The sequence below is a fragment of the Typopeltis vanoorti genome, chromosome 2, assembly GCF_054136105.1.
Source record: "Typopeltis vanoorti isolate ZY-2024b chromosome 2, IOZ_Tvanoo_1.0, whole genome shotgun sequence".
NCBI lineage: Eukaryota > Metazoa > Arthropoda > Arachnida > Uropygi > Thelyphonidae > Typopeltis > Typopeltis vanoorti.
Genome location: NC_143550.1, coordinates 158,628,863 through 158,643,621, shown reverse-complemented (window position 1 = coordinate 158,643,621; position 14,759 = coordinate 158,628,863). Strand labels below are relative to the sequence as shown.

General features: G+C 37.7%; 1 protein-coding gene across 1 annotated transcript in view; it reads right to left on the bottom strand.

Moving 5' to 3' along the window:
* The window catches only part of LOC150109564 (protein Obscurin-like), a 1,271,613-nt gene that overhangs the window by 215,549 nt on the left and 1,041,305 nt on the right, over nt 1-14,759 (bottom strand). Inside the window, exon 79 of the mRNA XM_090402667.1 lies at nt 1,582-1,687. Coding sequence (XP_090258793.1) covers nt 1,582-1,687 — 106 coding nt within the window. The remainder of the gene's footprint in view (nt 1-1,581; nt 1,688-14,759) is intronic.

The following is a 14,759-nucleotide window of genomic DNA, read 5'->3' as shown; positions in this document are numbered from 1 at the left end:
AACCACTCTCCATGCAAAGAACTTGTTCCTTACTCCCTTGCCTCACACAAACAGTTTCCAGGGATGACCCTTTGTTTTTACCTTCTTCTTCTTCCATTGTATGAAAAATTTCTATCACATTAACTTGGTAACAATCCCCTTACCAGCTTAAATATCTCAATCATATCACCTTTCCTCCTTATTTCATGGTGAAAACCAAGTGACATTTGGTCGATTGGTTTCATGGTGAAATGGACAATAAGCCATATAATATCTTATCAAGGCATTCCTTATAATGCCATACAAGGCCTTATACAATGTAACCATAACTTGCATCCACATCATTGCCATAATCTGAAGTGATGATTTACAACTTGTAAAATGTGACACCTGAACTTTTGGTCCTTGTCAACCACCTCTTCCAAATCTCACGTCTCTTCAACATCTTTTAAAATTTTGCCACCAAGTCTGTACTTTGAATTCCATTATTGCTTACCAAATTTCAGCATTGCTGCTTTGAAGTGGCATTGCAGCTCCAATCACTTGCCCATCCATGCAACCTATTCACTTCATTGTTCTCCACAGTTTTGCATTATCTGTAAACTCTATATCTCCAGTTCAATCCATCCCAATATCATTAATATTCCAGTTGTATTATTATACAAGTTAAGTACAAGTTATACAGTTGACTACTCTGCTAAACTTTACATTATCAGAAAATAGAGAGAAATTTTACTATTCATATTTGAAGTAAATCATTTACAAACATATTAAATAACAAGGATCCTAACAGAATCCTGTGGTATGATCTCCTAATGACCTGCTCTTTGAACTATTCTCTAAATACCACTTGTTGTCCCACATCTGACTATGTGATTTTCAATACATTTTGATCAGTAGGTTATGTAGAATGCTGTCAGAGGTTTTGCATAAAAGAAATTACCTTGGTCTATTTTCCCTCATGACTTCTTCCTAAAAAATAAACAGATTTTTCATAACTGATCTTCTCTTGGATGAAATAATGCTGTGCACGCGCATGTGTGTGTGAGAGAGAGAGAAAGAGAATGCTATAGTCGGTAAGTCAATGCTGCCAAGAACATTCTGAATATAATTACTGATTAATTATCCCATTATTTTGTCCATGGCACTAAGAAGACTTGCCAGTTTATAATTCTCTACCTTATGGCATAACCCACACTTATGAACTGTAATTACCCTTGCAAACTTCCAATAAGAAAGAACTATTCACAATCCTTAGGAACACCATAGAGATGCCCGGATAATGATAATAAAGTTCCATAATTTGAATAACACTCTAGAGAAGATTAAGATAGCAAACCATCCACTATGACAATTTATTTCTTTGGTTCTTATGAGTTTTTATACAGAAAGTTAATTAACATTACAACATCCTGTATCATATGAAATGTATAGTCAGTATGTGCTTTTCTTTTAAAACAAGAATTTCCTAAATAAAGCAGAGATTGGTATACAAAATTAAAGTAATTATATTGCATTACAAAACATATATCTCCTTAGGAAAGAAGATAAGCAAAAGTGATCATTAAATAATAAAAAAAAATGATGATATAGATAATTTACCTTCCTAATTCATCTCCAATATCATAGAAATCCTCAAACAGTTTGCCACTGGGTTTTACTATTCTTGGTCGGGTATAAGTTAAGATATTGTATTCTGTTTCAGACTCTACATAAGTAAATCAACAAAATATTTTATAGCAAAATGTGTAAAATAAATGTGTGTGTGTATATATAAATATATATATATATATATATATCATGACTTCTTCATAAAAAAACAAGCAGATTTGTCATAACTGATCTTTCCTTGAATACACACACACACACACACACACACACACACACACACACACACACACACACACACACACACACACACACACACACACACACACACACACACATTACTATGGTTCCTCATGTCATTGTAATATTAAAATTTAAACAACAAATTGGAAACACTCTTTGTCATATATGACCTAGAGTGTTTCCAATTTGTTGTTTAAATTTTAATATTTTCACTTAATCAAACATGGAATGTTTTTAACAGTGTAGTTAATATATAAAATCACTGTTGAAATTCATTTTTCTAAGTTTTTTCTAGAATTTTTTTTTCCAGGAAGGAGTGCAGGAGTATTAAGCAAGAGAATGTGAAGTAGATTTTCTGCACACAGAGTGGAAGGAAGGCATATGACTGCACTTATTGGGGAGGAGATACGTTGCAGATGGTTAATGAGTTTAACAGTAATTATTATTATTATTATGATGATTATGATTATTATTATTATTATTATTTGACACCTCCAGGGAGTCCAAGACTCATCAAGGGAGGGTTCCTACTCTACAACTCCACCACTCAACCTCATCATCAACAGTCTACACAAATGCCATCCATTGTCCCCCACCAGCATTAGTATTTTTCACAGACAATCACAAACATCCATGGCAGGATTCAAACCCGCAGCCTTTTGGCTGGAGAGCAGAATTGCTAACCACTCAGTCAGCCATAACAGACTTTATGACACCTACAGTTGACTTAGAGTGATAAGTTGGTTGACTCTATGAAGGTCCTATAATATTAATAATATATGATGAAACAGCAGTAAACAAAACTGAGCTTGAATACTTAACAGTCATTTGCTTTACAGATTTTTTTAGTGGAGTAAAAGAGGTGAGATATTTTGAATGAATGTATGTATGAAGATTGTCTGAAAAGTTCTCGGCTTCGAACATAGATGGCGACACTATCAGCAAGATTTTTTTTCTAAGTTGGTACATCTGTCATAAACATCCATGTGAAATTCCAAGTCATTCTATCAAGTAGTTTGTTTTATACAGCTGTCTGAAGCAAAAGTATTGTCTATATCCCTTGAAATGGATAAAATTGAGTATTGTGTGGTTATAAAATTCTTTGTAAAAGAATTTAACACCAAAAGAAATTCATTCAAAGTTCATAAAAGTTTATGCGCACTCCTCTTTGGTTTTCAACAATTAAGAAATGGGCTGCCGAGTTTAAACGTGGCCGTACCAGCCTTGAAGATGATCCATGTGAAGGACGTCCAAAAAGTGTAACAACACCAGAAATCATTGATCAAGTGCACGATATGGTATTGGATGACCAGCGAGTCAAAGTGCGTGAAATTGCTGAGACTATAGGCATTTCAAAAGAATGTGTGGGATATAGTTTGCATGAAGAATTGCATATGAAAAAGCTTTGTGCAAGATGGGTGCTGTGCTTGCTCACAGCAGATGAAAAACACACTGGCATGAAAATCTCTGAACAGTGCTTGGAGCATTTTAAAAAGAATAAAATTGATTTTGTGTGTCGAGTTATTGCTATGGATAAGACTTGGATTCACCGTTACACACCAGAATCCAAACAACAGTCAAAACAGTGGACAGAAGCCAGGTGTTCAGCACCAAAGAAAACAAAGTCGGTTCCATCATCAGGAAAGGTCATGGCATCGGTGTTTTGGGATGCTAAAGGCATTTTGTTTATTAATTATTTTCAAAAGAGTAAAACAATAACCAGGGAATAATATTGTGATCTTTTAACCAGACTAGATGAAAAAATTCACGAGAAAAGACCTGGTTTGCAGAAGGGAAAAAAATCATCTTTCATCAGGACAATGCGCCTACCAACAAAAGTGTTTTGGCAATGGGAAAATTAAGGGATATGCACTATGAATTGCGCACATCATTGAAACATCCACATTATTCCCCAGATTTGGATCCGTCTGACTTCTATCTCTTACCAAAACTAAAACTGTTCCATGCTGGTCGGCGTTTTTCTTCGAATCAAGAGGTGATTTTAGCTGTAGAGGGGTATTTTGCAGATTTTACTGCGAACCACTACAGGGATGGGATAATGGTGCTGGAGCATTGCTGGCATAAATTATTATTATTATTATTATTATTATTATTCGGGCCTCCTCCAAGGAGTCAAAAGATTCATCGTGGGAGGTCCTTCCTAAGACATAAAGTCTGTCAAGACTCATCGACGGGAGGTCCCCCGCCCTGAGAAACACAACGTCTATCATACCACTCTTTAAACTCACTGACCGATCTTGCTCCCACCACTCCATCAGGCAATGCATTCCACGGCTCAACAACCCTCCACACAAAGAAACCACTCCTTACCCTCTTGCTCACAGTTTCCTTTCGTAACTTCCAGGAATGGCCTCTTTTCATCACTCCTTCCCGCTGTTCAACCAAGTGAAAGAACTCCCCAGTGTCAACCCTGTAACCACCTCTCAACAGTTTAAAAGTCTCAATCATATCACCTCTCCTTCTTCTATCCACCAAAATCTGCTGTCCACATTCTCTCAGCCGATCCTCATAACTATCCTTGTACAGTCCTGAAACCATCTTTGTCATCCGTCTTTGTATCCTTTCCACAGTTAATTTATCCCCTTCAAATCCTGGGGACCAAATCTGAGAAAAATAGTCCAAGTGTGGTCTGATCAGAAACTTATACAACGGAATGATAACCCTCTTATCTCTGCAGGTAAGTGTCCTTCTCATAATAGCAGCAATCCTCTGTGTTACCTTCACCACCTTTGCAATATGTCCCCTAAACTTCAGGTTTCTATCAATCATCAACCCCAGATCTCTTGTCTTCCCTACTTCCTCCAGTATAACTCCTCCCATAGAGTATGCAGCATCCCATCATGTTTCCCAAACCTCAAGACCTTACATTTTGCTGAATTAAACTGACACCCCCATTCATTTGCCCATCTATCTAGCTTATTTAAATCCTCTTGCTGGGCCACCGCATCTGCACTATTACTAATAATCCTTCCCAGCTTCGCATCATCCGCAAACAACTGAATATCCCCCTGCAATCCACTGGCTATGTCATTGATATAAAGGTTAAACAATATAGGTCCTAGTACTGAGCCCTGTGGGACCCCACTTGTAACCCTCTGCCTCCTGGAAACTGCTCCACCATACACAACTCTCTGATACCTATCAGACAGCTTATCATGTGGCACCCTGTCAAATGCCTTCACCAAGTCTAAGAAAATTGCAGTATATGCCTTTCCCTCATCTAATGTTCTTGTAACTTTATTATAAAAGGCTAGCATATTGCGAAAACAAGAGCATCCTTTCACAAATCCATGTTGATTCTCACAGATAACATTACCCTCATCTGCCCAATGCTGTATACGGTCCCTCACTACTTTCTCCAAGATCTTAACAACTACTGATGACACACAGACTGGCCTATAATTAGACACTTCCAGTCTGTTACCACCCTTATGCAATGGCACTATCTTACCTTCCTTCCATTCCCTAGGCACCTTTGCCAAAGCCAGACTTTCATTGAAAAGTCACGTTAAAGGCACTGTGAATTCCCTAGCACATTCTCTCAAAACTCGTGGTGAAATACCATCCAGTCCCACAGCTTTACTGACATCCAGAGTACTCAGTATCTGAAACACACTCTCCTCCTGTACCTCCAGACCTCGAACCAGTCCTATCCCTCTAGCATTAAAACTGACTCCTCAAGGATGAAATACTCCAATAAAGTGTTCATCGAACATTTCCACTATGCCCTCTGCATCAGTCACTCTATTCCCATTTTTATCCCACAATATCATTCTTCCACAGTCATTTCTCCTCCTACTGGCCACATAGCTAAAAAATTCCCTAGGATTTTCTTTGGATCTTAGGGCCAATCTCCTCATATTCCAGTTTTGCTTTCCTTACCACAGTAGTCACTCTTCTGGCATGTGTCTTATATTTCTCATGCATCTCTTCACCTTCTCCTTATATCTCTTCCATAGCCTCTTTTTCGTATGCAATTCCTGTTTAATATTGTTTGTCATCCACTTTACTCCAAATTGCGTCCTCTTCTTCACTCGTGGTATACGACTTACCATTGCTGATAACAAATATTCTTTCACAATTTCCCACACACTAGTGATATCCTGGCCTTCCAATTCCTCCCTCCATGAAACTTCCTGAAGTTGACGTCTAAGACTATTATAATCACCTGCCTTATAATTCCACATAAGTTCCTGTCTCTTTGATACTCCTGCATGTCTATTCATTTTCCAAGTCAACACCATACGGTCACTCTCTCTCCAACTGGTGGGAGAGACGTCAACTCAGTTATTATCAACTCTTCTGATGCTATAACCAAATCCAAAACTTTTGAACCTCTTGTTCCCTCTGTTACATGTTGCCTAAGACATTTGTCCCTCAAGAATTCTTGAAATTCCATTCCCCTATTGCTACATGCATCTTCCTCTCTCCAATTTATACTACTGAAGTTAAAATCTCCCATAACAATCATTCTTCTTGCACTTGTCAAACTTAGCTGTCTAAACATCTCCTGGTCTCCATCCTCTGTGCTCCTGGGTCTGTAGCAACACCCCACTAAATATCCTGTCTTGGCTACCTCTACCTCACACCATACGCTCTCAAAATCATTTGTCTCACTTCCTTCCAAATTCTCCACTCTTAGAGGACATAGGTCATCACTTATCATAAGCAGTACCCCACCACTATGCTTTCCCCTCCTATCCTGACGAAAAATGCTATACCCAGCGACTTCTATTCCTGTTGTTATATCCCCTTCTGTCAACCACGTCTCAGTGATTGCAATAATTTTTGGCCAGGCTGATGCTATCTGCGCCACAAATTCCTCTCCCTTATTCCGGATACTCCTGGCATTAGTATAAAGCATATAAATGCCATTGTTTCTATACCCAGCATTATCCCTTCTAGACTCCACTGGGCTCAGTGTTACCTGACATTGTCTCCCTTCTCCCAAGTATCCATTCCCACAAGAGGCCACCCCTGCTATCATCCTCCCTAGGACACACTGACTCGTTCAGAACAGCAATATCTCCAGATGCCTATGTCCTTCCTCATTCAAATGTAAACGGTCTCTCGCATACAATTCCTCTCTTTCCTCAAACGCACTCCAAGCAGCCACATATACCAGTCCTCTCTTGTCACACATTCTCGCTATTATGCCATTCAATATCACCGCTCTTCTGCTCAGCTCATCATTATCATACCTAGGCAACACGCACACTATTTTTCCTCTCTCTGTCTTCTTCCGTACAGTCTCAAGCAAAAATCTCATATCTCTCTCTGCCCGACTTATATTACCACTCAAGTCATTCGTTCCTACCATCACAATCATCTCATCCACCCTTTCACCTCTCTTAATTGCCATAGCCACCCTTTCTATTGTTTCTCCTGGCAAACACTCCTCACGCATCCTATCTTGAACACCACGGATCATTGAGTCGCCATACATTATACCTCTTACCATTCCCTCGCTCCTATTGTTTCCATTCTCTCCTTTTCTTTCATTCCAATACCTCTCTCTTCTACTGTTTCCATTCTCTACGCTACTAGCACTCCCATACATCTCTCTCATTCCCTCTCTCCTACTGTTTCCATTTTCTCCACTTCTAGCACTTCCATATCCCTCTCTCATTCTGTCTCTCCTACTACTGTTTCCATCCTCTCGTCTTCTAGCATTCTCATTCCCTCTCTTCTACTGTTTCCATTCTCTCCTCTTCTAGCACCCCCATACCTCTCACTCATACTCCCTAAATTCTCCCTCTCTCCTACTCTGATTTGTCTTGCATTTATCTCTTCCATTCTCTTAATCTTATCTTTCATACTTCTGCTCTCATTCACAAGACTTAAGGGAGATTATTTTGAAAAATAAAAATAATTTTGAAATTATTCAGACCACTCTCATATATTCTTAATTTCTGTTTTACTCCTTTTCTATTCCTGATTTTATGCTCACACGTAGACCCACACTTCACCGTTCAGGCATTCAAAACCGAAATTCCACAGAATAGGTCAGTCAATCCTTATTCCAGGAGTGTCCTATGTCTGTAGAGGTGTGTGTGTGTGTGTGTTCACTGGGATGGTTTGCCTGTGCTGAGGGATGAAAAACCCGAATTTCTGGGTGAAAAAACCCTCTATCTCCATATGAGACTGGCAAACTCACATTTAGTCGAAAGAGACCTGATAAAGGTTCCTCACATCATTGATGAGAACTGAACCCAGGTCTTTCCAGCCAAAGGGCTTTGTCTATGCCGACTGAGCTACGGAGGCTCTTCCTTTTCTATACAAATATAAAACTTTCTAACTCGTCCTTTTCCATCCATATTTTTGAGCATCTCATAGTGCAACTCGTAATGATGTATGCCTTTTGATTAAATCTTCAGCCTTTTAGCTGTGCTATACAAAACAAATTGCCTAGAGAACACACCATTAACAGCCATAGATTTGACCCTATCAGCCACACTGCAACCAAGACATAGATGTGAGATCTTCTTGATGTATAATAGTATTGAAATAACATGCGGAATGAAAGTCATCAGTTATCTCTATATAATAATTTATACATTCAGGAAAACAACTAATCAGATTAACTTGTTTTTGCAGTTGTATTCCTTGTAGATCTCAAAGCAGTGAGTCATAATTTAGTAAATGCAAGAAACTCTTGATTCTTTATCCAGTATATGTCATGATTTTACTTGTAGGCTCTTCAATTTTGCTTCTTAGGTTTTGTATTCAATTAACATCTATCTTGCTACATAGAAACTTTAAAAAAACATGGAGATGGTGATCAGTAGTAAACTTCATTATCACCTCAAGGCAAATCAGCTCATTAGTGACTTGCAATATGGATTTAGCCACACTCAATTCACAATTGATAATCTAACCTTTACCACTGACCTTTGAATGCAAGCCATGGAAAGGCTCAGAGAAACTCACATAGTTACTCTTGACTTCACTCAGGCATTTGATTAGGTCTAACAAAGAGGCCTGTTGAACAAACTATCATTCTACTGTATGCCTTCTATCCCTTGCAATTGGGTTACTAGCTTTCACTCTAGTTACTCACAATGTGTCATGGTAGAAAGTAGATGGTTTTCTCTCCTCAGATTTCCCAATCAATGTAGAAGAGGTCCAAGGGCTCTGTGCTGTCATCCACCTTCTTCCTTCTGTACATAAATTACTTCTCACTAACTTCAAATTCTATCCATTGCTTCATTGATGAACATATACTTTCCTCCTTTCATTTGACCGCCACCAAAGTGCTCAATTATCAGGAGCCTCAAGATCTAACATAACCAATCCCTAAACTGTGATTTTCTTGCTATACTTTAATAGGGAGATGACAGCCTCGCCAATTTCAATGCTATCAAATTTAATTGTGTCGAATTCCTCAAAAGAAAGATAATCTCATGTCACTTCCCTTAACTTTTGACAAACTCAGATATCCAAACGTGATCACATTTCCCTTCTTGGGCAGTCCTACATCTTCAGCCTTTCCTGGAACTAACAATTTTAGCCATAGCTTCTGCAGCTGGCAAAAAATCCGGTGCTGTACTTAAAAACTGTTGTAGAACAAGACTCACTTTGGAGCCAAATTTACATTTGAAATTAAGTAATATAAAACCACATATAAAGAACCTAATTATTGTTGAACAAGCTCAAATGTTACATTAGGTTTACATTTATTATTTATTCATGTTCTATGAATTTATTGCATTTAACTGTTATTTACAATTAATTCATCGTGTTAATACACTATTTTATAGTTCATTTTGGATTGTACATATTTTAATAAAATACATATTAAATGTATATGCATGAAATGTAGCCAGTGGAAGTGCTGGGAGACATGAGTATCTCAATCTCAGAATTTAGTGGCAGTAGAGGCAGAGTTTTGGAAATGGGTGTCTATTTGTGGATACCAGTAGTGTGTTGGAGGGTGAAGAGAATATTACAGACATACATATTGATTTACCCTTGGGCAGTGTAGCAGTCTTCATTCAGAATTCTTGTTCTGACTCTTTGTCAGAACAAGACTATGTGTAAGAGAATTGCATCAGAGAACAAGGGAGAGAGAGAGGAAGGCGAGAGACAGTGGAAGAGAGGAAATTGCAAAAAGCTGAGAGAGTGTGGAAGTAAGGGATAGAGAGATGGGAGGGAAAGAGAGAAACCAAGAGAGATTGGAAGCTATAAGAGTCAGGGATGCCAGTGAGAGAAGGATGAGTGAATCTGTTTAAGAGTGTCATATATGGAGATTTGATGATTCAGAATGTACAGAGTAGAGTTCCAGAGGAATTGCCTGGTGAAATGATAGAGAATGTAGCAATGGTAGTGAAGAGGGATGAAAATGTGGAGGAGATGACAGCAATGGTTGGGACAAATGACCTGAGAGGTAGCTTGAATCATGTAGAGTGAGATTTAAGGTTGATGATAGGAAAAGTGCAGCAGAAATGTGTCCAAGGAAAGACAGTGAGCATGCATGCAAGAGATGGATTACAAATGAATACAGAAAGAGTCAGGCATTTTGAAAGAGTATTGTTTTCTGGGCAAGTGAGTGTGTCTGGGTAGGGAAACTAGAATTGTACAGGTGGAATGTAGCAGAGACAGCCTCATGTTGGGATAATGGCTTGGGAAATGAGAGGGTGTACACTATATTACAATGCCAGGTGGAGTATGAGGGGAGTAATAATGGCCATAAGGAATACTGGAAATGCACTGGTTTTTCTGTATACAAATGCTAGGAGTACTAGGAATAAAGAGAATGAGTTTGTGATTGACTCAGTCTCTCAAAGGTTGTTGGTATCACTGAAACTTGGTCGACTGAGGAGGATGTTCTAACAGGGATAGAAATCGAAAAGTACAGCATATTTTGGCAGGATAGGGAAGGTGAATGTGGTAGTAAAGTGTTATTCATGATAAGAGATGAACTGTTTCCTCTCAATGTTGAGAATCAACCCAGAGTGAAAATAACACTACTGGCTTTGAAAATATATGGTGTGAAATAGATAGACAACATGCTAGCCTGGTTGGCCAAGTGGTTAGTGTATTCGTTCTCTAGCCAAAACGCTATGGATTTGCATTCCACCGTGTGCATAAACGTCTGTGATTGTCTGTGAAAATACTAGTGGTGGTGGTGGGGGGGCTATATATGGCATTGGAGTAGATGATAATTGTGGTTCATTTTAGTTGGTGGATTGAGTGGTGGAGACAGAGAGTTGTAGAATAGGTGCCCTCCCTCGATTAGTCTTTGGAATCGCTGGAGCTGTTATGTAACAACAACAACAATAATAATAATAATAATAGATGTTTATAAGACAAGATATTTAGTGAAATGTTGCTTGCTAGAGACCAGGAAATGTAAATGGTGATGAACAGGAAATGTTACATTATGGAAAACTTCAATCATACATCCTCTGTCCAAAAAGAAACCGTACTTTTGATAAAAAATAAAACACAGGCCAATTATAATTATTCAAATCATTTATTTCAATCAATATACTCTTCCTCAGCTTCGAAACAGCATTTGGAGTGGTCAATTAATTCATTAAATGTTTTTTATATTGGTTTTTGGATACTGTTGAGGGTCGGGGTTAATGCTGCTTGAACGTTTTCAATAGTTTCATATTGCTTTCCTTTCATTGGCAAATGAAGTCAGGGAAAGAGAAAGAAGTCATGGGGTGGTAAATCAGGTGAATACAGCGAGTGATCCAACACACAAACTTGGTTTTGCTCAAAAACTGTCTCATAATGTTTGAACAATGAGATGGTGCATTATCATGCAAAACTGACCAGCTGCCTGCATCACGATATTCATGCTGTACGCGACGAATTCTTGCTATCAATTGCTTCAAAACTTCAAGATAAAACTCACCATTGACCATTTGGCCAGGCAGAATGAATTCTTAGTAGATAATACCCTTGGAATTGTAGAAACAAATCAGTATTGTCTTTACTTTTGACTTCTCCAAGCGACTTTTTTTCGGATTCCCATCTTCTAGTGGTCTCCACTCATCTGAAAGAACAGAAGTTCAGTAACCAGAAACTTGAAACGATAGTCACGGTAATGATTGTTTCAAGGAAGTTTTGTATCGAAAAAATGTATTGAATTGAACTTGCAGTGTTCAATTCGATACATTTTTTGGTTGTCAGTCAACTTGTGAGGAAAAAAATCGCGAAATCAATTTACGAAGGCCCAAACTGTCAGTCAAAATGTTGTGCACAGTTGATTTTGGAATCCCCAATTCATCTTAAATCAATCTCATGGAGTTTGGGTTTTCTTTGATGAAATCAAGCACTTTTTGGATGTTAACTTCGCTCAGTCCAGTTTTTGGATGGCCCGGCTTTTCGTTGTCCTCAAGCATCTCATGACCACATTGAAATCGCTTAAACCACTCGTAAACTTGAGTAAGGGATAAGTATTAATCACCATATGCTTTTTGAAGCATTTGATGTGTTTCGGTAAAACGTTTACCAAGTTTAACACAAGTCAATCGCAGCTCTCTGTTTGAAACTCATTTTCTGATCGTTCGTTAAAACACACTGTCACTCTTGGCACTATAACTCGGTTCTAATGAAACAAATGTCATAAACAGTTGAGACAACAGTAATGAAGGTTGCCGCTTTCGACAACAAAAAGATACAACAGGTGGCGGCACTAGTTACTTCTATTTTCGAAAAGTTCGGTTTCTTTTTGGACATAGGGTGTAGAGATATATACTAGGTAGAGAAGACAGCATGTGGTAATAAGGGAACTGAATTTTGGATTTATTGAAGGACAACTGTCTTAGGAGCATGTGGTGGAGGGAACATACCTGGTCGTACCAACATGCCTATTTGTCCTCTAAGTCTACATGGTATAATTAAAGGCAGAAGAAATTGATATAGAATTACAAAGGACTTATAAGGCAGGTGACTATCATACACTTAAAAACCATTTCATCCATTGTACTGCTTGCAGCAGTACAATGGGTGAAAGAATTTGTAGTGTATAGTGTGAGTTTGAGGTAAGCAGAACAAAATATTTAATAAGGGCTCTGTAAACCTAACAATGTGAAAGAGATTATTATTATTATTATTATTTGGTAACCTCCATGGAATCAACAGGGAGATTAACAGATAGCAAGTATATGTTTGAAAACAAATTCACTTAATGAGTGCAAGAAGTGGAATAATTCTAGGAGATTTCATAGCATTCTTCTTCTTCTTCTTCATGTAGCTTCCTCAGTGAGAGGGTGCAGCACCATGTCCTTCCAGTTCTCTCTGTTGGTGGCTTTCCTTTTTGTTTCTGCATAGCCATGTGATCCTGTCCATGATCTTGTATCTTCAAGCCATGTCCTTCATTTTTTACCTCTTGATCCTTTTCCTATAATTTTTCCTTCTAAAATGTTCTGCTGAACCTCTCAGTACATGTCCTGACAATCTCATCTTTCTCTGGATCATTTCCTGTAATAAAGATCTCTGTGTTCTCATTCTCTGTAGGACTGTATTTGTCACATGTTCTGTCCATAGGATTTTCAGAGCTCTCCTATAGCATCACATTTCAAAGGCCATTATCTGTTGCCTTACTCTCGTCTTGAATATCCAGGTCTCACTTCCATATGTGAAAATTGGCCACACTAATGTTCTTATCATTCTTTTCTTTGTCTCGATACTCACAGAACTTCTGAGCAGATCTTTATTTTTCCAGAATGCATCTTTAGCTATGGCTGTTCTTATTTTTATTTCTTTATCTTGCTTTCCATTTGCAGTAAAGTAGGTGCCTAAATATTTGTATTCTGTTGTATGTTCAATTTTCATATTATTTATGAATATTTCTGGCTCGGATCTGCTTTCTTTTGAGATTTTCATAAATTTGGTCTTTTCTGCATCAATATTTAATCAAAATTCTTTACCCTCTTCAATTAGTAGCTGCAGTAATTTGATTAATTTGTTTCTGTTTTCTGCTATTAGAATGGTATCATCAGCATATCTAAGATTGTTGTATTTTATACCACTGATACTAATTCCTATTTTTTTGTTTTTCAATCTTTTTCATTACTGTCTCACTATAGATATTAAATAGATTTGGTGAAAGGATACAACCTTGTCTAACTCCTCTTTTTATTTTCACTATAGAAGTCTCATCATTAAACAGCTGCATTTTCTGTTTGGTGTAAATCATTTTTATAATCTTAAGTACTGTACATGATCTTCTATGTCTAATTTATCTAATATATTGAACATTTTATTATGTTTTACCCAGTCAAAAGCCTTCTGAAAGTCTATGAAGCATATGTAAATGTTCCTATTTCTTTCAAATGATCTTTCTATTAGTATTTTTAGTTCCAGGATAGCATTAACCACCTCACCGGCTATTATGGATCAAATACGCATCCTCATACACTTCGTATCCATCATATATTTCAATGGTATTACAATTTTAATATGCATTTCGCATACATGATAACTCTGACGTCTTGGCCGGTAGCGGGGTTAATGGTTCCCATTCCTCTTCTGAAGCCTTTCTGTTATTCACTCAATTCACCGCTTATGGCTCTTTCAATTTGTTTGTTAACAATGGTTAAAATAATTTTAGATGCATAGGATATTAGGTTCACAGTTCTGTAATCCTTGCAATTTTGTGCATTATATTTATTTGGAATTTATGCAGATAGATGTAAAAACTTCAGGTAATTGTATTGTTTTATAGATGTCCTGAATGGATTCCAACTAAATAGTTGTTATTATTACCAGTCAAAGCTTTCAGCAGCTCAGCTGGAATATTATCACACCCAGGGGATTTATTATTAGGAAGATTCTTAATTACGTGTTCTACCACCTTTCTTGTGGGTAGAGTGGTATCTGTTGTTACATTTAACTTAAGGTGTCATGAATCATCTAACATGTTACCATTATCATAGAGATCTGATAAATAC